The 25,881-nt window shown below is 40.6% G+C and overlaps 1 protein-coding gene and 1 non-coding gene across 20 annotated transcripts in view; both read left to right on the top strand.

The window, feature by feature from the left end:
• Positions 1-25,537, top strand: part of UBAP2L (ubiquitin associated protein 2 like) — a 45,343-nt gene extending 19,806 nt beyond the window's left edge. For 5 of the 19 annotated variants that reach the window (XM_074223399.1, XM_074223391.1, XM_074223393.1 and 2 more), the window contains 17 exons: positions 3,293-3,494; positions 4,035-4,312; positions 5,668-5,840; positions 7,769-7,958; positions 8,690-8,744; positions 10,280-10,454; positions 11,046-11,118; positions 14,155-14,350; positions 14,444-14,532; positions 15,485-15,538; positions 15,982-16,063; positions 17,132-17,349; positions 17,801-17,906; positions 22,356-22,423; positions 23,220-23,417; positions 23,828-23,878; positions 24,756-25,537. In XM_074223399.1, the coding sequence (XP_074079500.1) occupies positions 3,293-3,494; positions 4,035-4,312; positions 5,668-5,840; positions 7,769-7,958; positions 8,690-8,744; positions 10,280-10,454; positions 11,046-11,118; positions 14,155-14,350; positions 14,444-14,532; positions 15,485-15,538; positions 15,982-16,063; positions 17,132-17,349; positions 17,801-17,906; positions 22,356-22,423; positions 23,220-23,417; positions 23,828-23,878; positions 24,756-24,851 (2,304 nt within the window). In that variant the 3' untranslated portion in view covers positions 24,852-25,537. The other 14 variants (XM_074223400.1, XM_074223395.1, XM_074223404.1 and 11 more) reach the window with 9 other exon arrangements.
• Positions 15,768-15,906, top strand: LOC141515764 (small nucleolar RNA SNORA58). The gene has a single exon (XR_012476509.1). It is a non-coding gene; the product is annotated as a small nucleolar RNA SNORA58 (small nucleolar RNA).
• Positions 25,538-25,881: the final 344 nt, after the last annotated feature.

The raw sequence follows: 25,881 nt of genomic DNA, 5'->3' as shown, positions 1-25,881 counted from the left end.
AGGGCAGTCTGTTAGTCTTTACATTGTTTCCGTGTTATACATTAATCTAAGTTGAGTGTGATGAGAGAGAAATCATATCCTTAAGGAAGAAAAATAAAGTATAAGGGATAGCAAAATTACATAATAAGATAATGGGTTTTTTCCCCTAAGTTGAAGGTAAATAAATAGTCTTTGTTCAAACTCCACAATTCTTTCTCTGGATACAGATAGTATTCTCCATCACAGATGGAGATAGCATTGCAGATAGCCCAAAATTATGCCTGATTGGTGCACTTATGGAATGAGCAAGTCCATTAAGGTTGATCATCACCCCCATGTTGCTGTTAGGATGTACAGTGTTCTTCTGGTTTTGCTCATCTTACTCAGCATCAGTTCATGAAAATCCTTCCAGGTGTCCCTGAATTCCCATCCTTCCTGGTTTCTAATAGAACAATAGTGCTCGATCACATACATATACCACAATTTGTTCAGCAATTCCCCAATTGATGGACATTCATTCAGTTTCCAATTCTTTGCCACCATAAACAGGGCTGCTATGAATATTTTTGTACAAGTGATGTTTTTACCCTTTTTCATGATCTCTTCAGAGTATAGATCCAGTAAGTATACTGCTGGATCAAAGGTATGCACATTTTAATTGCCCTTTGGGCGTAATTTCAAATTGCTCTCCAGAAAGGTTTACAGCTCTACCAACAATGTATTAGTTTTCCAGATTTCCTACATCCCTTCCAACATTGATCGTTGTCCTTTCTGGTCATATTGTCCAGTGTGAGAGGTTGAAGTGGTACCTCAGAGATGCTTTAATTTGCATTTCTCTAATAAATAGTGATTTAGAGAAATTTTACATATGACTATGGATTTCTTTGATTTCATCATCTGTAAATTGCCTTTGCATATGCTTTTTGACCATTTGTCATTTGGGGAATGACTTGATTTTTTAAAAATTTGACTCAGTTCTCTGTATATTTTAGAAATGAGTCCTTTGTTAGAAATACTAGTTGTAAAATTTGTTTCCCACAACCTTTTTTTTTCATCATGGAGATGGAAATTGCATTGTTTCCATAAACCACAGAAGTTGAAAAACAGAGCACTGTACCAACTAGGTTCAAAAATCCAAGGAAGTGAAGATGAGCCAAAGTATGGTACCTTGTGCCTAGATAGAGACTGAAGCAGTTTCTGTTCTTGTTCATCAAATGTTGAGGAAATTATTCTGAAAGTCTTGGTGAAAAAAATTAAGATTTAGAAAATCTTCATACTGAGATAAAGGTTTAATGAAGATCGTTTTACTAGTGACCAAATAGAAGTAAAGTTTAATGACTTGCCCAAGGTCACAAAGCTAGTTAAGTGTCAGACCTAGGGTTAGAGTTCAATTCTTATGACTCTTAGTACTCTTTCCAGAATGTAGATAGAGTGGTTTAAGAGGATAATTAGGAGAAAATATCCTGAGCTATGGTTGAGTGTCTTATTCTAAAGAAAATTAGCTTGTCCCTTAACCTTGTTTCCACACATTAAATCCTTGTATAATGAAGCCTTGGACTTACTAGAGCTGTGAAAGGTAGTTGCTGCCTTTGGAATCTGCTTCTGGAATCAAGACTGTTTTATGTATTGATCCTAAAAGGCTTAGGTTTCTTGTTGTCAAAGACATGGTGCTAGAGAAATATCTAATATTATTAACCTATGATGTTTCCCATTTCCTTTCCATTTACCTGAGTAAATATATTTATATTTATATTTCCCATTACTCCAACCTCAACTTCATACCCTGTGTGTTACTTGTTTTGTGTTTGGTTAAGAATATTTTGCTTGATTTCTTCCCTTGTTTAGGTTATGAAATGTTTCTATATATTAGTTTTTGCTTCATAGTCTCCAAGAGAGAAAAAGCATAAGTTTAATTCATAATTGGATTATCAACTTCCTGAGGTCAACATATGGTATAATATAGGTGTTGATCTACATTGAAATTCTGACATTACTTTTTGTTTTACCTGGGATAACTTGTTTCAGTTCACCAGACCTAATTTTCCTCAACTGTAAAATGAGGGGGTTGACCATTCTAGCTCTATCTGATTTTTAACTGTTTTATATTTGCACCAGAATTTCATATGATAAGGATCTTAAATGGTGGTTGAATTAAATTGATTTCCTATAAATTATATTTCAGTATTGGCTTGTTTTTAAAATTACTTTAGAATTCTAGTATTTTCACTTAATTATGATAGGGTATGTAGGCTAATGAAATATTTTGAAGTATTTATCTAGTACCTTGTATTAAATGACTTCCTTATAATTCACTAGAGATATGAAATTGTCTCCTGTAATCTCAGAACTTTGACTAGAACTCCTATAATTTATTTTCTTGCTGTTCCTGGTAGAGATTGAGGTAGAATCAGAGAAATTGTACCTGGACTGCAGTCTAATAAATTCAAGGTGTGAGGAAGACTGCTGGCAATATTATTATGTGGTAATAAGTGCTAAAGGAAGTTTGTATTAAATTTCCTTCCTTGGAGATGCTCTTGAACAAATTACACAACTTGATTGATGTGAAATAGGTTGGAAGCAACTTTTTCTGGGGATAATCAGTGGACTAGTTTTTTCATCCACAGATTGGTGATATAGCAACAATAAACTCTGAAGTATAAGCTTGGACAGCAGATAGGACTTAAACTCGGACATCTATTCTGCTTTTAAAACTGATAAGGCATAAACCTGATAATCTGCTCTTGAAGCCATAATATTTTACTTATCCAGTGTAGGGTTTATAAAAGTCTTTTTTTGTCTTCATCTCTTAATCTCGTCTACTTATGGGGCAGAGAGGAGAAACTCCCAAGATGTCCTTTTGGCGTCTTGTGGAAAAACTACAAGTGGAAATGAGTCTTGCATTATTGGTTAAAATAATATTTTGGGTTATCTTTATTTCAGTTATTTGGTTTTCTTGTCCCTCATTATCATGGATAATCAAGTTGGTTTGTTTTATAAAAACAGCCATTGATATTTTCCGAACAGGAGGTTTGAAGTATAGGATTGACTCATCTGGCCTATGTCATTCTTTTTTTTTTTTCTTTTTTTTTTTAAAGGTTTTTGTAAGGCAAATGGGGTTAAGTGGCTTGCCCAAGGCCACACAGCTAGTTAATTATTAAGTGTCTGAGACTGGATTTGAACCCAGGTACTCCTGACTCCAAGGCCGGTGCTTTATCCACTATGCCACCTAGCTGCCCCCGGCCTATGTCGTTCTAAGCTAGTAATTTCATGTGAATTCCTTAGTGAAATTCTGTGATTCTGTCTTGATCTGCAGGTGAGCATGCTAGGAAAGGGATTTGGTGATGTCGGCGAAGCTAAAGGTGGTAGCACCACAGGCTCGCAATTCTTGGAGCAGTTCAAGACAGCCCAGGCTTTGGCCCAGTTGGCAGCTCAGCACTCTCAGTCGGGTGGGAGCACCACCACTTCCTCTTGGGACATGGGCTCTACAACACAATCCCCATCGCTGGTGCAGTATGGTAAGGGAAGCCAGGAGGTTATAGTCCTTATTGTTGTAATGTTGCTACCAGTGGGTAGGTAGAGATGTATGATGGGGTGATGAAAGGGGCAGCCAGAGTGTACCCTGGCCAAATAGATTGAACCCAGGCAGTTGGGGAATCATAGGAATTTATAAAGCTATACATCTTAATTCTTATCTGATTGAATGGGTTCCTATATCTTTGTCTGGAGGTTCTGCATTGACCAAAAGATTTCGGTGTGTTTCTTCTGGTTCACCTGGGTTGGTTGTAAAAAGCAGATATTTCCAACTTTAGGGAGTTCAGTACTAGAGGTAGTGCTATTTATGACTTGTCAAAAGAGTCAGCCCCAAGGATCTCTGTTTTCTATCTCTGCCCTAGAGTGTTGATGATGCCAATCAGAATGAAGCCAGTCTCTTAGCCTGCATCGAGAGAGCATTAATACCTCATAGGCACAATCTTGGACTTTAGACTAGAGTTTTCTGAATTTGTTCTGTATCCTTTTCTTGGTGTCACACATAGACATCTATTTTTCTCCAACAGATTTGAAGAACCCAACAGATTCAGCAGTCCACAGCCCATTTGCAAAGCGCCAGGCCTTCACCCCATCTTCAGCCATGATGGAGGTGTTCCTGCAGGAAAAGCCACCTGCAGTGACCACCTCTACAGCTGCACCTCCAGCTCCTTCCTCTCCATTGCCGAGCAAGTCCACCTCAGCTCCACAGATGTCCCCGGGGTCTTCAGACAACCAGTCCTCCAGCCCCCAGCCAGCTCAGCAGAAACTGAAGCAACAGAAGAAAAAGGCCTCCTTGACTTCGAAGGTACCTGATCTCTTTGAGCTATGGGGACCTGGTGTCGTTTTATGAGGGCCTCTCAAGATAGATATAGGCACTAACTTAAAGGAAATCATGTTCAAGTAATGGGGGCTTCACTCCTAATTTCTTGCTTTCATTTGATATTTTTATTTAAATTTTTATCAGTTTATATTTGTGTGTGTGTGTGTGTGTGTGTGTGTGTGTGTGTGTGTGTGTGTGTTCCAGTGCATCTCCCCCCTCCTTTCCCAGAGAACTATCCTTTATTTTTATTTGTTTGCTTGCTTATTTAGTTATTGTTTTTACTGGCAGTGGGATTAAGTGACTTCTCCAAGGTCACATAGTCAGTATCAAGTGTCTGAGGCTAAATTTGCACTCTGGTCCCCCTAACTCCAAGGCTGGTGCTGTATCCATTGTACTACTTAGCTTCCCTAGAGAACCATCCTTTATAACTAAGAAGAAGAGAAAAACAATTCAGCAAAATTCTCAACACATCATCAAATTCTGAAATTTAGATGCAGCATTCCACAGTCATTGTCTCCAACTCTGCAAAGAAGAGAGGGAAGGGCCTTCTTTTCTTTCTTCTTTGGAGCCAAGCTTGGTTATTATTTTTTTCCAGCATTCACATTTTGGTGTTCATCCATTTAAAATATTATAATCCTTGTGTACATTATTTTCTTGATTCTGCTTGCTTGCATCATTTTATATTAATTCATATAAAGCTTCCCAAAATTATCATTATTCTTCATTCTTATTGCTTATTAATAGCACAGTAACACTTCATTATGTTCCCTAATTTTTTAGCTTTTCCCCATTTGATAAGCATCTACTTTGATTCCAGTTTTTTGATAATACAAAAAGTGCTAATATAAATATTTTGATTTCTAGTGAGCAGTGAGAACTGTCTGGGGGCGTGGTGAAGAGAGCACTGGAATAAAGAATCCGGAAGATTTGAGTTTGAATCTGGGCTTAGACAATACTTGGGCAGATTCCTTAATCTCTAGAAGCTTTGGTTTCCTCATCTGAAAATGGGGATAATAGCATCAAATTTATAAGATTATGGTTAGGATCAAACAATAACATGTATAATGGTCTTTTTAAACCTTTAAGAGCTTTATATACATGTTAACTATTATTATTTTCATCCCTTTTCCTTGGGTGAAAGAGTATGGGGTATTTTAATCATTTGGTTATCAGTTTCAAAGTATTTTCCAGAATCATTGAACCAATTTACATTTAAATATTTATTTTAATTTAGTAACAATGGAACAATGAACTCTTTAATTGTAGAGCAGAATAACTTTGTGAGCCTGTTAAAAGGTTTCATTAAAACTCAGCTTCCTTCCTGTATTTCCTTTCCACAGATTCCTGCTCTGGCAGTGGAGATGCCTGGCTCAGCGGATATCTCAGGGCTAAACCTGCAGTTTGGGGCATTACAGTTTGGGTCAGAGCCTGTCCTCTCAGAGTATGAGTCCACTCCTACCACGAGCGCCTCCTCAAGTCAGACTCCAAGCAGTCTCTATACTAGCACTGCAAGGTACAAGTCAAAGCTGCCTGCTATCTTGTGGTTTAGGTTAATGTCACTTTAAGACCATTGATCCAAAAGTAGCCTAAATCTGTTTCGGGTAGGGAAGGAGAAATAGAAAGTAAATTTTCTTTCATATTTTAGAGAGAATTGTATTTTGTTATTAATGTTCTTGTGTTTTGTGGTGCTTTAAATCAACACTGTCAGGGTCATCTGTCATTTTCTTTAAGGGAATAGTAATGTGTTATATGACTTTTTTGGCTCTTCTGGTAACTCTTCAAACTTAATGCAAATGATGTGTGAAGTGTAGACTTCAAAACACTTGAAAAGCTTGCTGTCATTGGCTTTTTTGTAGGCAGCTGATGATGCAAGGGATAAAATCTTGCATCTGGAGTCATAAAGACCTGAGTTTAAGTCCTAAGTGGGGCAGGGTTTAATGCAAGGGATGGTAAGTATAGGTAGATAATGAGTGTAGATGCAAAGTATAAGTGACATAAAAGATAAATTGTTTCATATTGTTAGAGTGAGGGTTGATTAATGAATAGTTTCTGTAATACAGTGGCTATCCATGGTGCTGGAAGGTTGAAGCTACTAGGCTCAAATTTGAGAAAAGAGTAGCTGAGACCAACTTACCTAACTTTGAAAAATGTTATTAATATAATCCTTGTCAATTTGGTATAAAGCTTGTACCACTAAGATCTGTAGCTTTGAACTCCAGAAAAGTGGGACTAATGTGTGCCAAAGGATACCCTTTCTTTCTGGCCCTTTTCAGAGCCCCCAAGGTTAGCAGATGTACAGAAAACTTTGTCATTATATGATCTTGTCCTCCCATAGGTGTGGAAAGACTCTCTCCCCAAGTAATTACTGATAACTTGCCTATTAAACTTTGAAGACTTAAAGCAAGAATGGAAGTTAAGCAATTTGAGGCTCCCAGGGAATAAAACTGGATCATCTCAAGGACACACTTTCATTGACCTTTATAATTATATTAATGAATGTTTGTTGAATTAAAGGAATCCCCAGGAAGTGGTACTGAAGTTAAACTTGCTTAAGTAAAGTAATAGAGGATGAATCCATTGCTTAGGACTCAAAATGTAATTGTTCAATGGGATATCTATATTGATAGCACTAGTCCTATTATGATTATTCCTCATGACTTTTTCTTTTTTTCATAAAATGGGAGAAAACTAAAGATCTGAAATAACTTGTCTCCTTAAGGAGCAGAGGAAGAAGCAATATCGTATCTCTTAGTTTACTTAGCTATTGAGAGAATAGGAAGTGGTTTGATATATTGAAAGTATTGTTGCTTGGCAACAATAAATAAGAGGGAGGTAAATTTCAACTGGATAATTACTTGTCAAGGAATTTGTGGACCTGATACACACTTAGTACTTTGTAGGTTGGTTTTGTAATTGATAGAATCAAATTAAACTCACATCTTCCCAAGTTTAAATTAGAGCTAAATGATTTAGCTCCTGGACAAATCATCTAAACCTCTATCAGTCTCAGTTTCCTTTTTTGTAAAATAAGGATGACAATAGAACTTACCTCATGTAGTTCTAAAGATCGAATGAGATAAAATATATATATATCAAACTTTGCAAACCATAAGTGTTTACCTAATACAAATAGTTATTATTGAATGTTGTGTAGCCTAGATGTATCTGAAGTTTGAAATATACACATATAAGGTCCCTCCTACTTAGTGAATCCCTTGTGCCTTCTAATCAAAGTTGGCAGACAGGTTTTCTGAACTATATTGTTGCCTGTGGCACTGGTATTAAGGGCATATGTTGTGTCTGGGAAATTGGTGGAAATAGATTTGGTAACTTTGGAGTGCAGTGCTGTGGCTTAGTAGGACCTTTTTGACAACTTTGATCCATTAGTAAGTTTGATCTATTCCTCACATGATGGTGTGTTTCTCTGTTCATCTCACATAGTGAGTCTTCATCTACAATTTCGTCCAACCAGAGTCAGGAGTCTGGCTACCAGAGCGGCCCAATTCAGTCGACAACTTATACCTCCCAAAACAGTGCTCAGGGCCCGCTCTATGAACAGAGATCCACACAGACTCGGCGGTACCCCAACTCCATCTCCTCGTCTCCCCAGAAGGACCTGACTCAGGCAAAGGTAGGTTGTTTAGCAGCCCCTGGGAGATGACTGGGAGAACAAGGAGACAAAATCCCTTATGGTTCAACATTTCACTTTGCTACAAATGCTGCAGAGGGTCCTTGGGGAGCACCTGGGCAGAAGCAGGAAAGGAGAGCACATTACTGCGATTGGGCCAAGCCCAGCTGACTGTTCTCTTGGCACCAAAGAATCATTCTCCCTGGAGGAATAAATGTAAAGATCCCAGCTGATGTAGCAGGGTTTGTGTCTAGTCCAGTGCCTGCCCCATCTTGTTGGATTATCTGATTGCTAGAGTGCTAGGTGCATACCAGTAGACCCCATCTGGCTTTGCTTTATGGCCAGTTTTGGGGGGGACAGTGTATGCAAGAGGAAATGTGGAGTGATTGCCAGATCTACAGGCTGCCAAATTAATGGCTTGGCTGAACTGTGTTACTTCCATACATTCCCCCCCCTAAGAATCACTGCTCTGGGTCTGTAAGTCTTTTTAGCATCTTTTTAGGGCTTTGGGTTTCTTGGTAGTTTGTGGGTTATCACCAGCTATTCCCCCAATGCATATACATCTTTCCCTCTAAGACTCCCACAAATTTCTTTATCTGGGTGTGGGAAGTATGTTAATCCTTTGATTAACCTATAAATTTTCTCTGAATTCTGGATGAGAAAGGCTTACTTTTAGAAGCTGAGTCTGGGCTAAGCCACCCCCCCCACTCAGGTTTGTCTCTTTCTTGCTCCAGAATGGCTTCAGCTCTGTGCAGGCCACACAGTTACAGACCACACAATCTGTTGAAGGTGAGTGTCCCCTGCTTTTCTTTCTAACTAAAAGTGTTTTGTTTTATGACCTTTGTTCTAGTATCTGTATAACCAGTATTTCTCAAACTGGATTTCACAAAGCGTATTAGAAGGATGTTCGTGAAGTTTTATCATCAGACAAACTGCTTTGCTTTCTGTCAGTTGTGTACAATATGTATGTTCCATAATTACAGAAAACCATTAGAGTGATGAAGAACATTGGGATCAAAAGGATAAACTTTTTTGTTCTGAGAATCATTCTCTAAGTATATCCAGTAATACTGTATAATACATAATCAGTTGATAGTTGATTTTTAACAGAAGGAATTGATGAACCAGAATTTATTTCCATTAGTGATTTTGTTTAAAACTATGCTTAGTGCAAAAAATGTGAATTATTAGACAAGATCAAGGAATTTTAAGGGATAAGAAAGCAAATATAGACAATAAGATGGACATTAAAAACAAATATCCACAAACCCAGTTCAAATGACAATAACTAGTCAGTCTGTAAATTTTAGATGTATAAGGTCCCTCCTACTTAGTGAATCCCTTGTGCCTTGTAAAGGAATTTATTTTATTGATCAAAAAACTGAATTAAAATTTATAAAACTTTTTCAAAGTGGAAATGTGATGAATCAAAACTATCTCCATTTTTGCTTTTATAAAATAAATGGGGAAATAAAAGGGCTTAAAGGAAACAAATTATCTTTATAGCATGAGCTAGTTTTACAAAACACCAGTAGGTAAAGGGCCTATATCCTTTGCAGTAAGTGTGTTTGTAATGATGATAGATTTAGAATAACATGTGAATCAAAGCTTTTTAAAAATCAGCAACATTTGGTAATAGTAGTAATAGACACTTGCATATATTTTAAAATATTTACTGGAAGGGTTTCTGTATAAGTGTTTTTTAAAGTAAAAGGTTCTTCCATTGTAAAACAATTTGCAAACAATCACATTAGATAATAACATTATAGTGTTGTGGTTTTTTTAGGGTTTTTTTTTTTTTTGCAAGGCAAATGGGGTTAAGTGGCTTGCCCAAGGCCACACAGCTAGGTAATTATTATGTGTCTGAGACCGGATTTGGACCCAGGTACTCCTGACTCCAGGGCCAGTGCTTTATCCACCATGCCACCTAGCTGCCCCAACATTATAATTTACTGAAAAGAATTTGGAGCTAACAATCAGGAAAGAGTTATAGTCTTACCTCAGTTGTGACTTAGTAATTTTGAAAAGTCCTAAATATCCCTTTGTCTTAGTTACTTTGTAATGGAGCTGGTGATTTACCCTTCCCTTTATGAAAATGAAATGAAAAGAAATTATTTTCAAATGAATAAAATAATAACTTTTCAAATATTTACATTTTTTTGAATAGGTTCTATAGAAATCAAGGTGTTCTATTATTAGTAATTTTATTTGCTTATAATTGAGGCAGCATAGAATGGTGGCCACATCTTTACTCTTTCTTTTCCTTTTTCCTGTAAGGCTTTTAAAATTGTTATTTCCTTTCCTTTCCCGCCCTTTTTTTATAGGTGCTACTGGCCCTGCGGTGAAATCTGACTCACCCTCTGCTCCCAGCATCCCCCCTCTCAATGACACAGTATCTGCAGCCTCCTTGCTGACCACAGCCAATCAACATTCATCTGCATTGGGTGGCTTGAGCCACAGTGAGGAGCTTCCAAATACTACCACCACTCAACACAGCAGGTGAGTGAATGGGGATGCTGCTGTTCACTATATCCCTCTAAGGTTCTTACTGACATTCAACAAACAGTCTATCTTGAGTAGTGTATGGATTTGAAATCAGGAACAATTTCAAATTCTACCTCAAACATCTACTGCCTGAATGATCTTCTTAAGCTCAAGTAAAAGTCTATGGAAAACATTGTCTAAGTCTTAAAATTCTGTAAACCATAGCAGAGGTTGCTACAATCAGAATACTTAAGAACTTTGGGGTTGGGGGGAGTGAAGTTTCCTTCATTTTCCAACAATCACTTTTTTTTTGTCAAGGCAATGGTGTTAAGTGACTTCCACAAGGTCACACAGCTAGGTAATTATTAAATGTCTGAGGCAGATTTGAACTCGGGTCCTCCTGACTCCAGGGCTGGTGCTGTATCCACTATGCCACCTAGTTGTCCCACAACTACTTGTTTTACTGATCACTTCCAGTAGAGTGATTGATGGTTCTCTGGTTCACCTCTGCCCCCTCGTTTTTTAAATGACTTGTCTGATTTGCCCAAGCAGAAATAGATGGCTGAGGTCCTTTGGCTGAAAACACTTTCTCTTTTATCTTTCTAGCACATTATCTACCCAACAGAATACACTTTCGTCATCGTCGACTTCTGGGCGCACTTCAACATCAACTCTTTTGGTAAGCATAAGTTGATGTAGCTGGAGAGCAAGACTTTTTATATTTGTTAACTGGAAACTCTTCATTTGTCACTTCTACTCTCTTATTTTTGGGACTGTGAGTCAAGTTGCTTAATTCTGTAAAATAAAAAATAGCAAAAAAAAATCAAAAAGCACAACAAGATATGAGCTGCATTTGGTATGTTGTGTATAAAAATATTTATCCATGGTAGGCATTCAGTGATAAATGACCAGTTGCCCCTCACCTGTTTTCCAAATTTCTTGATTTAAAAAGGTTTTTTTCAGGGTAACAAATATCCAAATTTTCTTAATGGTTCAGGACATTGCAGTGAGAATTAGATTACAAGATGATAGAGATGACAGTGTGGTGTCTAATGAGGGTCACACCTATTGTTTGAGCTTCAGTAGTGAAAATTCACAAATCAGTATTGTTGAGTCGTTTCAGTGGTGTCCAACTCTTAGTGACGTAATTGGAGTTTTCTTCTCTAACTTATTTTACTGGTGAGGATACTGAGGCACGTAGGGTTAAGTGGCTTGCCCAGGGTCACTTTTAGTAAATGTCTGGAGCCAGATTTGAAGTCTGGGAGATGAATCTTCCTGACTTCAGGCCCAGGTCTCTATCCATTGTGCCACGTAGCTTTTGTGTAGTGGTGTTGTTCTAACAACTTTGGGTGGCTCCTGAAAGTTCCAAAAGCAGTGTTATCTTTTTTTTTGGTCTCAACCTATGATTTTAATAGTATAGGAACTGTTCAACTTAGAGAGTTGCCTGAGACTGTGAGAGGTTAATTCATAGATTTCAGAGGTAAAAGGAACCACAGAGAGCATCTATGAACTTATGACTCATTACAGCCTTGAGTTGTTCCTAGTCATTATATAATGCCTTCCTTTTCTCTTGGTCTGGCACATCCATCTGTGTTTGAATTATTAAAATGGAGATCAAACTTGGAGATTTTGACAACAGAATCTCACTAATTGTGTACAGCATTTCACCAAAGGTGGATTTCCCCAGGAATATTAATAAAAGTAAAAAAGGTAGTGATTTTAATTAATATGACCTCATTTTGAACTATTTTTTTTTTGTTTTTTTTGTGAGGCAAACGGGGTTAAGTGGCTTGCCCAAGGCCACACAGCTAGGTAATTATTAAAAGTCTGAGGCTGGATTTGAACCCAGGTACTCCTGACTCCAGGGCCGGTGCTTTATCCACTGCGCCACCTAGCTGCCCCTCATTTTGAACAATTAAATAGAAGTTTAAGGATCTAAAAATGAGGATGAGTAGGTATTTCAAGTCTGCTTTTCAAACATTCTTTTCCAATCTATTTGGGAGCTCAGATTAGTTTATCTGTACTAGATTGAGGTCTGGAGAGGTTAATTGAGTTGCCTTGAGGCGGAATACTATTCCAGTGCTTGCTACTGTATAACATAAACCTTCAATAGGACTAAATTTGCTAGGCATTATAGTTGATTTATTGGGAATCAGTAAAACTTATCTCTTACTATGTTTGGGATATTTAAGTAATTGTCAGCATCTTGGGGGTAGGAACTATCTTTTCCTTCTTTTTGCATTCTCAGTTCTTAGCGTAGGTTAATTGACTAAATTTAAAACAGTGGGCTTAAAGATCCTTTTACCATTCTTATGATTATGAAGGTATTTCTCTTTTTTTTATACCTTGAGATCATAGGTTCATAGTATTTAGAATTGAAAGGGATTTCTGATATTTTCTCCTTTTGATATCAACCTCCTTATTTTATAGATATGAGAAACTTAGCTCTAGTGATTAAGGAAATTGCTCAAGGTAATGCTGATTGGAGATTTAGGATTTGAAAGAATATGAATTTTAAAATTAGAGGAGACCTTAGCAGGCATCTTGTTGAAACCCTATTCTAAAGTAATTCCCACTAGAACACTGCTGACTAGGGGTTGTTTGACTTCAGCTGGAAGACATTAAAGGATAACATGTCCTAGCATAACTTGAGTAGCCTTTTCCACTGACAGGTAGCTCTATTTGTTAGGAAGATTTCCTGAATCATTTCTAAATTAGGTGTTTGTCATTTCTGCCTGGTTTTGTCATCTGAAACTAAAACAAATAAATCTGATTCCCCTCCACATGACACAGCCCTTTGGATACTTTAATTTGGATTCGGATTTTCTGATTTGAAATCTGTGCTCTTTCTATTATAGCCTGCCAATTTTTTATGGAGTTCACAGTTTTCCTTGTATTGGAATGGGTTCTGCATTTCTGACCTAATGACAACTTTTGCCCAGTTCATGGAATAACTCCTGGATTATCTCAGTATTGTCTTGAATATGAGAGGTATTTTGTGGGTATCACACTCTCATTTCCTGGACTTTGGTGAAGGTTGATTACTTTGCAACTTTGCATATACCTGGTTTAGATTGTGATTTGATAAAAGCATGAACAATTTGGAGGCTAGTAGATCAGAAGTAAAAAGAATGTCTTATTGTGTGTGGCCTTAAACTAAGTTCTTTTATTTCTCTTTATCACTTTAACATAATAATTGATATTTAGAAACTTAAAGGAATTTATACATAGGAATTACTATTAAGTTCTTTTTACCTTTCCCCCATGGTCTCCATTGGAGAAAGTAGGAAGGAACAAAAAGGAAGTCATGATGCTATGACTGTATCTCATCATAACATCCTCCATCATCAGGAATGGTGTTTTCAGGTCTCAACTTTACTTATTTCCACATAAATTAGTATAGTTCCTCAGATACCTTGGATGAAGTTTCTATATTGGTTGTGTTAGTTTCCTCCCCTGTTTTTTGGAACAACAGGTCTTGACTAGAATGGTTCTGTGTTTGAGAAACTTATCCTCAGACCTCTGCTAACTGGAAGACTGTGTTCTCCTCACTGGCACTCTTGTAATCTCCCAGCTCATCTGACTATATGAGTTCATTCTTTGGCTTAGTAGGAAGGCTTTGAACTTTTACCTAATGTGCCAGTTCTCTTCCCTTCTGCTTTCCCATCTCTTGGTTTCTTTTTTTTTTTCTTTCTTTCTTTCTTTTTTTTTGTAGCACACAAGCGTTGAAAGTGAGGCGAGTCTCCATTCTTCCTCCAGCACTTTCTCTACTGCATCCAGCACAGTCTCGGCGCCTCCTCCTGTGGTCAGTGTCTCATCCAGCCTAAACAGTGGCAGTAGCCTAGGCCTTAGCCTGGGCAGTAACTCCACCGTCACCGCCTCAACCAGAAGCTCAGTCGCCACAACTTCAGGTAGCCTTCTTTGGGAGGTGGGTGGTATCTTTTTCGGGTAAAGAGGAGGAGGAATGGTTATTTATCATATTAGAAGTGTTCTTTCTTTTTTAGGAAAAGCTCCCCCAAATCTTCCTCCTGGGGTCCCACCGTTGTTGCCTAATCCATATATCATGGCTCCAGGGCTGTTACATGCCTACCCGGTAAGTGGGATTTGAAAGATACCTCTCTGAACACTAAGATTGTTTCTCTTTCCTTTTGTTTCAGAATTCCACCTAGAGTGGGTTCTAGATAGAATAAGAATATTCCAGAATAAACTTGTTGGAATCATAAATAAATAAAGGGGATAATTTTTTTTTCCTTCTTGTTTTTACAGTAAAAAAATAGTTATCCAATTATCCATGGCTGAAGTGGTTCTTTAGTGGTTTGAATATGAGTTTGGGATCTTCTCATTTTCTCTGGAGAAAATTTTGGGATTGAATTTTTCAGCATTCTTTGTAGGGTTATTTACTTCAAATTTAGCAGAAGATTTCTTCACCTATCCAACTTCATGAGTTTGGGAATGTTAATCTGCTTTTAAACCTCCAATTAGTGTAAAAAAACCTAGTTCCAACTCAGATGTCACTGAGTGACAGTATATAGTTATTTGTCAAGGCTTTTTGGGAGAGAGATTTTTAAACTGGATTTTGAAAAAGGTGGATTAAAAACTGATGAATTTCTTTGCACATCTTCCACTAACAATGTTGTAATCTTTCATAAATTACCATCTTGGACTTTTGGGTTTTTTTTTTCCACTTTTAAAATTGATGAAATGATTTATGTTCTTTTCTGGCCTCCTAAAGTTATTCTTGTTTTAGGGAATAGAATTGAATTTCTTTTAAGAAGACAACTAGGTGGTGCAGTGGATAGAGAAGCAGCCCTGGAGACAGGAGGACCTGAGTTGAAATCCGGCCTCAGACACTTAATACTTACTTAGCTTTGGGGCAAATCCCTTAACCCCATTACCTTGCAAAAACCAAAAAAAAAAAAAAAAGTTTATTGTTGACTTGTCTTGAATCTTTTTTTTTTCTTGGCCTGTCTTTACCATTTGAGCATACTGTGGGAAGGACCTGGTGACTAACTTTTCCTCATCATAGATAAATCTGTATCTTTCAGCCACAAGTGTATGGTTATGACGACTTGCAGATGCTTCAGACAAGATTCCCCTTGGTGAGTATGTGAGGTACAGCCATGGCTAAAAGTGCTCAGAAAGACTGGAATCAAATAAGAATCAAAATTATATGACACGTTGGGACTCTTACTGGCATTTCTGTGTCCTGGGACTTGATATATCTTACTTTCTTCTTGGCAAATCCAGAAATTCATGAGAATAATCTTGGCCATGACTCTTGAGGAGCTGGGCTGGAAGATAGGACAAAGGATCCTTGGCAACTTAGATGGGCATACCCGTAGACCTTGCCTGACTTTGCCTGTAGTCAAGCAGGGGGGACAGTGTGTGCTAGAGAAACTTCACAGAGCTTCTTTGAGCTATGGCGAGCACTCTCAGTGGCTGGCTATATTGAATTACTCTGACAAGTTGTTTCTGTCCTGTGGAGGGTCACTGGAATGAGTCCTAAGGCATGAAGTTTCAACCCCCTTGTTATATTTTCTAGGATTACTACAGCATCCCGTTCCCTACACCTACCACTCCGTTGACCGGGAGGGATGGTAGCCTGGCCAGCAACCCTTACTCTGGTAGGACTGGGATGGGGCTGGACATGATGTTGGTGCCTATGGGACTTGTCTTTGAATTGTTATATCAGGAGCAAAAAGGGGTTGGAATAAATATACGATACTAACATTTGGCTCCTAATTGAAGAGGCTTGTTGTGACTTTTTCCCAACTTTTCCTGTTGTGTCCATGGTTGTACTCTTCACTAGCTTTTCTGAGAAAGTGCCCCAGCCTGTACATACCTTGTGATCTCACTATTAATCTTAAGTTTCTTGAGTTCATCTTTCCCTCCTTTTCTTGTCCTTTTGATGGCAATCTTGTTGCCTGTTAAGACATTGTTTCCCTGTTCTGTATTTTTCTGATCTGTCATTATCTTGTTATGCTAGCCTAGTAGTCTGAATGATCATTAGCTATTTGATCTAGAAAAATTTGCTTAGTTTCTTTGAGCTTTGCTTGTCTTTATCCAGAAGTCTTTCCCCACTACTGACAGGGCTGAGACTCCAAAGAGTACATATGTAAAGTACTGTTGAGTTGTGAAAGACTATGTGAAACTAGCTTTCACGATTCTGTCCTTCTTTCCCTTCATTGGCTTCATCTCTCTCAGCTCTTTCACCTGTGTATATGCACTAGAGGTGAAAGGGGAGTTGAGCTTCAGTGAGATGGGTGGTATCCTGAGAGTCCCTTACTGGCATGGCACAGTCACTGTCAGTACATGCTGCAGGATCCTCCATAGACTAAACATTTAGGAAATTTTTCTTAATATGATTGTGTTTTTGTGAGTGCCTGGTGAAGAGTTTGGTGTGTCAAGAGAGGTACAGAATTTGCTAGAAATAGTATGGCACATAATTATTACAGATGGAGGTAAAGACATCTGTCTAACTCACTGGAATTCAGAAAGTAGCAGTTTTTTTAGCATGCATGAATCTGGTCAAGGGACCTGGTTTTTCATCATAGCTCCATCACCAACTAAAAATACGACACTGCATAAGCTACTCAATCTATTGAGTTTTTACAGCTTATAAAAGGCATTCCCCCAGAAACATGATTCTATATTGACATAAGAAGTAAAAGGAACTCACTTTCTTGGCATAGGTGACCTCTCCAAGTTCGGCCGTGGAGATGCCTCATCCCCAGCCCCAGCCACAACCCTGGCACAGCCCCAACAAAATCAGACGCAGACTCATCACACCACACAGCAGACATTCCTGAACCCGGCGCTGCCTCCTGGCTACAGTTACACCAGCCTGCCATACTACACAGGGGTCCCGGGCCTCCCCAGCACCTTCCAGTATGGGCCTGCTGTATTCCCTGTGAGTACCTGTCCTTGATCATTTCCTGCAGGCAGATTTCTGGCTCTGCATTCACTCACCCTGACTCTGGCTTTCTTAGTGGGGGAAGGCATTCTTGACCCCAAAGGATGGGGGTGTATTGAGGGGTGAGAGTGGGGGGACAAGATAATGACTGTTTATCTCTAAAATAAATGAGGAATGTATTCTCATCTAGAAATTATTTTCCACAGACCTGTTACTAGCCTGATCTTCCCTCTCCCCATTTACCTTCACTTGACTATTTTTGACAGCGTTGGTAGGTTCTTAAGACTTTCATCCATGTAGTAAAGTGAGCATCCCATATTTCTTAACTAAGTTCAGTTCCCCTATTGAACTGATATATTGCTATGAGTTAGTCTCATGGGACAGGGTCAGAGCCGTTGTCACAGATCACTGAAACTACCCTCCCCTCCCCCTCCCCTTTCCTTTCCAGGTCGCTCCTACCTCTTCCAAGCAGCATGGTGTGAATGTCAGTGTGAATGCATCAGCTACCCCTTTCCAACAGCCAAGTGGGTATGGATCTCACGGATACAACACTGGTAAGCCTAGCTTGAGCCCAGATGTCTTGATTGATGTTCAGGGGAAATTGGCTGTGAGGGCAAACTTGGAGGGGTCACAATTAGGGTTGGAAAATCTTATGAAGGAGAAGTGCAACATTAGTGACCTTTATTTAGCCTCCATTAAGCAGCAGCACGAAAGCATGGCATTGTTCTCTAGTGCCCAATTGCCCAAAGCTGAGTGATGCTCAGGGCATGTGTTGGCTGCCTGATAGCCTGGCTGACAGTAGTGTGGGGGGTGACAATGGGATAGTGCTGCTGGGCAGAAAGACCTGAGATTTGTTTGAGATGATAGCAGTGGAGGCAAGTGGCAATTTGTGTGGCACCAGTAGACTCAAAAGAGATAGGCTCATTGTACCTAGGATTGAGTATATCCTCAGGAATCTGTGGCTGGCTTGGTGCTATTCTCCTTTTGTGCCTGGGTTTTTCCTGTGGTTTACATTCCTCAGATAAAGGAACATCAAGCAAAGTTTAGGGATGGAGGGCGAGATAGTAAGATATTGAGAACCAGAGGGAGAGTGGGTTACGAGAATTGTATCTTCAGTGGTTCTTTCAGTTGTATGATCGGTCTCTTTGCACAAGCCTGGATGCATGTCTCTGTGCTGGAAAGACAGCTCTTTAACAATTCATATTTTTGAGCTCAACCATAAAAAAAAGTAGATTATAGGGTGGTGATGGTCTCTGAAGTAGATATTGAGGTGAAAGACATTCTGCCTAGCACCTGACTGATTTTCTAACTCCCTCAGATTCTGATTCAAGGGAGAGAACTATTCAGCCTTAGTCTTCCTTTTCAGTGATTTTGCAGGTTCAGTTGTATATTAGGAAGGAGAATGTTGCATTGGTGGGAGGTGGGGTTTGCCTCCTTATGAATCCCTTAGAGCCTTCAGCTCAATCTCAGCTCCAGAATAATCTGGAGGCAGCTGCTTTTGTGCTCTCTCCTTCTCTATGAGTACCAGGTGGGTAAACTATTCCAGAATTTTTAAGAAAAGGGATGGGCACATGGGTATCTCAAGAGCTGTTAGTGGGGTGGAGGCATGAAGTTGTTATGTGTGACTTGGATTAGTGTTGTGGATTTGGGCTGAATGTTTCTGGGAAGCCCCGTCGTGCCCCTCGTTAATCCAGGTTCTATGCCCATTCATCCCTTTTCATTGAACAGAGAGTCTCCATTCCAAGTATCTCAGAGGTGTGACAGAGGTGAGGAGGATTAAAAACCCCCTCCTTGGAGTGACCTCATCCTTATCACCAAAACTTTAGCTTTAGCTACTGACTGGGCCACAATAAGCAATATGAGAGAACAAGATAGTTGGGGTTTTTTGGTCTTGTCTGAGCACAGAAAAAGGAAATGAGTGGGGGCAGCATTGCTACCTCTAACCTCCTCCCCCTCTTCCCTTACCCAAGATTTTGGAGACCTGATGAGATTCATTTCAGAAGCCCCATTCCCCCAAGCCCATAGGGGATTCTGGTCATTCCTCCTCCCTCATCAACCTCTTCAATTCATTTATTTTTATGTATCTGATTCCTTTTAGGAAGAAAATATCCACCCCCTTACAAGCATTTCTGGACGGCTGAGAGCTAATTTGGCCCATGGCTGGGGGCTGTGTTTTGTGTGTGTGTGTGAATTTGCACTGAAGTCTTGTTTCAGAAACCAGACCACTGAGGAGAGCCTGCTGAGCTGAGGCCAAGGCCTTCGTGGCTTGGGGGAATGAGTTGGTGGATACCTTCTGGGCTTTTGAACCTGCCCCTCTCCCTTCCCCTTCCCCGGTGTGTCTGACCCTGTCTTAACCATTTCGAGTACAAGCGGTGCAGTGCCTCCGAAGCCGCAATGCACACACCCGCTGTCGCTTTTGATTTCTGGAAGGCATGTAGTTTCAACTTGTAACAAATATTTGTAGTCTTCAATAAACTGTGGTATTTCTTTAGCTAACTCTGGCGTTCTTTCCGTGCATGTCTCTCTGGACAACAGGAGCTAATATTGTGCTGTGGATATGGGGTGGAAGGGTGGAAGGATGATCTTATCAAACCCCAGCACAGCCAGAGAAGCCACTGGTTAACTTTTTGGTACATTGTGGCCTTCTCAGGAAGAGGGTAGCAGTCTCAAGTTCCCAGTCTATTAGTTATGGAGGAAAGCTAAATTTGTAAGGAACCCCTGATTTCCCAAGTTTAATCTCTATTCACCTTTCCATTCATCCCTCTCTTTGTTTCTACTCTAAGACAAGGCATTTTGGGTAGCATTGCTACCATGCTAAGAGAGGTAGAAGAATGGGCATTGTGGATCCAGATCTTGGGAAAAGTTTTCAGTGGCTTAACAGCTCTTAAGACCAAGGGGCTAACTCATATGACTAATCTATATTTTGGTCCCTTTACAAATCCTCTCTAATCAGAGGTAGAGTACTCTCCCTCCTTTTCTTTAAGGACATGTGACTCTTTAGAGGTTCATTTGGATTTCTGGATATAACCAAGGGTTTATGGGTAATGTTGCATATGCTCCTGGACTCCCTTCCCAATCTAGCTTGCACCTGATTAGCTGCATTTTTTATGGAGTCACTTTGGTTTGGAGCTAGATCCTTCTCTGGGAGAAAGGGTGTTAAATTCATTGAATAGTCTCCCCAATTTTCTGTTTTTGACTAGCTAAGAAACCTAGCTGTTCACCTCTCCTTGGAATTCTCATCAGCTTTCCCAATCATAGATGCTTGAGATTCACCATACCAGGGAGATGTGTTCTTACTATTTTACAGCCTTTCATACTATATTGATGTAATTATAACTGTTCCTTTGGGGACAAAGACATCGAATTTTGAGAGGATCTTGCATACTTCCTTGGCTTGGATTAAGAACCCTCTAGTTGTTAACCTTAATTTTTTTCCCATACTTAGTAACTGTGAGACTGAAGGTTTTCCTCTTTCTCCTGCCTTGCCCTCTTCCCACAGACATTTATCATGGGAATTGGGAACCTATTCCCAGTGGCCCCTGATCAGAGCTAGACAAGGACCTACATTTCTCCACACCCACAAGTGGAAAGCCTAGTCGTTTATTCTGTTATGTCAGTGATTTCCCAAGGGGCCCCAGCTATATCAGCTAGTTATCTCTAGCAGTAAAGACAAAGCCGTGTTGCCTTTGGATTTGTATTCTAAAATTACTCTTATCCCATCTAGCATGAATCCTACCCCACCTACATACCTTCCTCTTCGGCTTGAATCCTTGTAACTGGGCCTCTACCCTAGAATACTTAGGAATCAGAAATTTTCCATTACAAATTTAACCAAGAGAAACACCTAGCATTCAAAGGAAACAAATTATTTACAATGTTCCTTGTCCTTTTCCCTCTTACTTATCTGTGGTACCTTAAGCAATAGAGTGGAGGCTGCCCTGGGAATAGGGAAATATTTGTTGTTAGTTGGGAGCTTCCTGCACCTGGTTTGGTCAAGACTTGTATGGGGGAGGAATTTTTTTGGCTAAGATGTCCCCTTTCTATTGAAAAGGTCTCAGTTGGATATAAAGCCTCCATTTTGAGATGACTGGAAACTGATAGGTGGGCTTGAATGTAAAGGAGGACTTGGATTCTAAGTCTGGAATGAGCACCTCCAATGTTAAAGGATAGGATATGAACTATGCATAAAGATAACGTGGAGGGATCTTCATTTGTGGTTTGATTACTGTAGAAAACAGTTTGGATCCCTCTCTGGTTACCCTGAAACTAGAAGTAGGGACTTCTTGCCAGGAAGATGTGAGATGATATCTGACTGGCAACTAAGATGATGAGAATCTGTAAATGACATTTGAATTCTCTATTCCACATGGACAGTGGCTTTTTTGCCCATTGCCTTCATGGTGATCTCTGTGCCAGCCCATTTATATGTCTAGCAGATGCAAGGCTTCTGAGAAAATTGGTGTGAGTAAATTGAAACTGTGACCACTTCTGAGTGAGCATGGAGGTCAGGTAAGGGAGACTAGTTATAGACTTTAGTTGACCTCTTCTGTTTTTGGCATTCACCATGACATATGGCTCTGAATCCCAGGAATTCCCTTGTTACTTGGATAGAGGTGTGGTACCTTATTGAGGGTAGACATAATTGGGATGGGAAGGTAGAGGGGTGAAATGATTTTAAATTAACTTTAAAAACCATTGGATTCCTGTTGATAGAGGATCCTAGAGATTGTTGGTGTTAATTCTGGTTTGGATGTGGGTTTCACTGGAAGCTGGACTATCATGTTTTATCCCATACTCGGGAACAAGCCAAGATTCTTAGGGAGCCTTTGGATCATGGGCTCTTGTTACTTAGGACTGGACTGAAGCTTCCCATGCAGTGATCTAGTTGCAAGAACCTCAGATACCAATACCTTTGTCTCCCCTACCAATCTGCCTCCCATCTCCACTGACCAGGGGAAGAGGACAGTCAGCTATGTTAATCCTCCTATTTCTTCCTTTCTCAGGTGTATCAGTCACCTCCAGTAATACAGGCGTGCCAGATATTTCGGGTTCTGTGTACTCCAAAACTCAGGTAGGTCCTTAGCTCATTCACAGAGGTAGAGAAAGAGGCTACTGGTGAAGATGGTGTGTGGTGGAAACAGTGCAGAGTAAGGTGTCAAGAGACTCAAATTCTTAGATCAGGACATTTAATCTTCAAAAAAAACCCTCTCCATTTCCTCTCTAAAGGTTTATCATTCTGTTCCTGTTTCTTCAGAAGGTACAGAAGGATAGAAGCAGAATAGAAATGACATTTAAAGATAAGGAAAGGGCAGTTCTCAAAAATTCTAAAGCTGACCGGGATTATCTTGAACTTCACCTACCTTGATTTTTGACCCATCATTCGTGAACTGTGATGGTAGGAAAGGAAGAAGTAGGAACTGAGTAGCTGAAGCAAGGCTTTTAGATCCTCCATGGATTTGGTTTCTCATTGTTCCCCCCCCCCCCCCATGGCAGCTGATCAAAAGTTTACTATAATTAACCAAGGATTTCAGGGAGATATTCATTTCCAAGGCCTTCAGTATCCAAGAATTTTCAAACGACTCCACCATTTCTTCGAAGAACTCAAAAAATAGTTCTGATTGCTACCTATCTTTAGGCACAACAGTCCTAAATTCATTGAGTGTCATTGACACTTTTACCATATAGTTAAACTGTACAAGACATGCAAGAATAAAGGACAATAGAAGTTATGGATCTTGCTTTCTTGAGTTTTCACTGTAGTTTAAGAAATTACCAAGAATGAAGGATGAAGTTACAAGATAGGGAATTGGGGAGTAGTCAGGAGTGGCCTTGCTGATGCCATTATGCTTTCCCCCATCCCTGAACAGCAGTCCTTTGAGAAACAAGGTTTTCATTCTGGGACTCCTGCTGCCTCCTTCAACTTGCCTTCAGCCCTGGGGAGTGGAGGGCCTATCAATCCGGCCACAGCCGCTGCCTATCCGCCAGCCCCCTTTATGCACATCTTGACCCCCCATCAGCAGCCACACTCCCAGATCCTCCACCACCACCTGCAGCAGGATGGCCAGGTAACACACCATTCCCCTCTCGTCTTTCTTCCCCCACTGATCCTTTTCCCTACCACTCCTTAAAGCTGCCTCCCCCTTCCCTCTTCCCCTCCCTTTCCCCATCTATCCCCAGCGCCGGCCATGGGCACACAACACACACAGACACAAGCGTACATGACACAAGCGGCCGGCAAGGGAGTTGACAGAGAGGGGGCCAGGTTGGGGAGCTCTCTGCTCAGCCCAATAGGTACTTGGAGGTGGTTCGAGTTCCCTCCCCCGCTATGGCACATATTGTCCCCTATATTTTCCCAATAGCCCTGGATCATGCCCTCCCCCTCCCCAATCCTGCCACTTAGTTTTCCCTTCTAACCATGGATTTCTATTGTCAAAGTTTGTCCCTTTATTTTCCATATATCCTGGTTCTGCCTCAGCTACCATATTTGCAGATGATTCTCTGTTGCCAGCGCCAGCAGGAGGAGCAGGTAATGAAACTCTCTGAATGATATAATTGTACCTACCCCCTGCCAGTCCCAAACCCCACTGTCACAGCCCCCGGGAAATCAAGGAGAAGAGAGATTTGCGCGGCCACAAATCGGGATACACAGACACACATAGACACACTCACACACCTTGCTGGGCTCTCCGGCCTCCCCTTCCCTTCTCCTCCTCTCCTTTTTCTCTCTTCCCAACTGTAGAAGGCACTTGGCTACTAGAGTGGTTAGGGTTCTTGGAAAAGCATCTGAATCATGGAGGCCTTAGACAAGCCTCCCCTCTCTACTCTGCTCAGTATATAGGGGTCCAGCAATATGCCAGGGACATTGGGGGGTGTGAAAGGGGTGTGTGGAGTCCATTCTGTTAATGCCCTGTCAATTCTCCACAGCAGAAAATGGTGTTTCCTTGTTTGTTTCTAAAGCAGCCTTGCAAATAAGGAGTCACATGGGATCAAAATCAAATGAAACCAATTCTTTTGACCACTCATCTGAGAATTTCTTTCCAGATGAGTGGCCTTTTTGGTAAGGTGGAGGGGTAAGATGAAGAAGAGCAAAACCTTAGTCCCTTAGATAAAGCTCTGATGCCCTCTGCATTTTCTTCTTGTCTTGAAATCAGAATTGTGCTTTTGCTGACTGGAGAGGGACTAGAACTTCCAAGGGTTCCATCAATTATGCAGACAATTTTGGATTAAGGGCTTAAGGGAAAGTGTAGCCTTTGAATGGTCTTTTGGCAGGAGGAGAAATGGAGGAACATGACAGTTCCCAGGCCTTCCCACCCAAAGGTCCCTGCTAACTGGCCTCCTTTCTCCTCCTTGTCCTCCCCTTCCCTCCCCTCCCCCTTCCCTCCCCAACATCCCTTCCCCTGCAGACGGGCAGCGGGCAACGTAGCCAGACCAGCTCCATCCCGCAGAAGCCCCAGAGCAGCAAGTCTGCCTACAACAGCTACAGCTGGGGGGCCAATTGAGGCCCTGGCCCTCTTCACCTCCTTGGCCCCCCCATGCCGAGAGGGCCTCTCAGCCTGGCACCTAAGGAAACAGCTACAACACAAAAGCACGTGGAGCGGAGGGTCCTGCTGCCCCCCCCCCTTGCAGCCTGCCCCAGGCCTCAGCTTCACTTCTGAAGGCCCTTTTCTTTCCTCTCCTACCTATCCTCTTGTATGTAATATAGGATTTGTATTTTTTTCCTTTCTTTTTTCTTCTCTCCCCACACTACCCCTGCATTCAAGATTATGAAACTCTCTGCTGTGGGTTCTGGTCTTCTTCCTCTTCCTGCTCACCCTGGTGGTGGGAAGTGGCTGGGGAAGAGGACTCCAAATAGATATCATTGGCCCAACAGCCCTAAGTCTCCCTTTTTATTATTAGGAAAACAAAACAAAAAAGTCATGAATATGAACAGAATTGTCAGATGAATTAGTTGAAGTGGTTTTTTTTTTGTACTGTGTCCTCAAATTTAATGGATTAATGTGTCTTGTATATATAAAAAGAAAACCTCTACCTTCAGCCTCTGCCCATTCTTGCTTCGTCTAGGATGTCCTCAGTCTCCCTGATGACCAGCTGGGTGAATAAGTATTACTGTACCAACTGGGCCTCCACTAGCAGGCTCCGAAGGCAGTGGAATAAAATGAAATCTTCGCCCTTTAACAACTCCTAACCATGATGTGCCGGTGTCCCCTTCTTCCTGACCCTGAGAGTCTTTCAGCTCAGTTCTCAGAAGCACCTCACCTTTAGGATTAAACTAGGGAGTGAGAAGGGAAGTGGGGAGAAACTGGGTTGGAAACAATGTTTTCAGAAGGAAAAGCAATGGAAAAACGGGCTACTCTAAAAAAGATTACTTGGGAAGCATCCAAGGAGTAGGGTGCACAACACTGGCAGAACCATTTGGTGGTTTTCATTTTTCTTGGGGTTGAAGACCATATTTCTTCTGGTTCTGCTGAAGAGGTTCCTGAACTTTTCTTCCTGGGGATCATGTTTAGGTAAAAATGGATGGGAATGGCA

Source organism: Macrotis lagotis, chromosome 2 (assembly GCF_037893015.1).
Source record: "Macrotis lagotis isolate mMagLag1 chromosome 2, bilby.v1.9.chrom.fasta, whole genome shotgun sequence".
NCBI lineage: Eukaryota > Metazoa > Chordata > Mammalia > Peramelemorphia > Peramelidae > Macrotis > Macrotis lagotis.
Note: the sequence above shows the minus strand (reverse complement) of the source record. Positions and strands in the feature narration are given on the sequence as shown.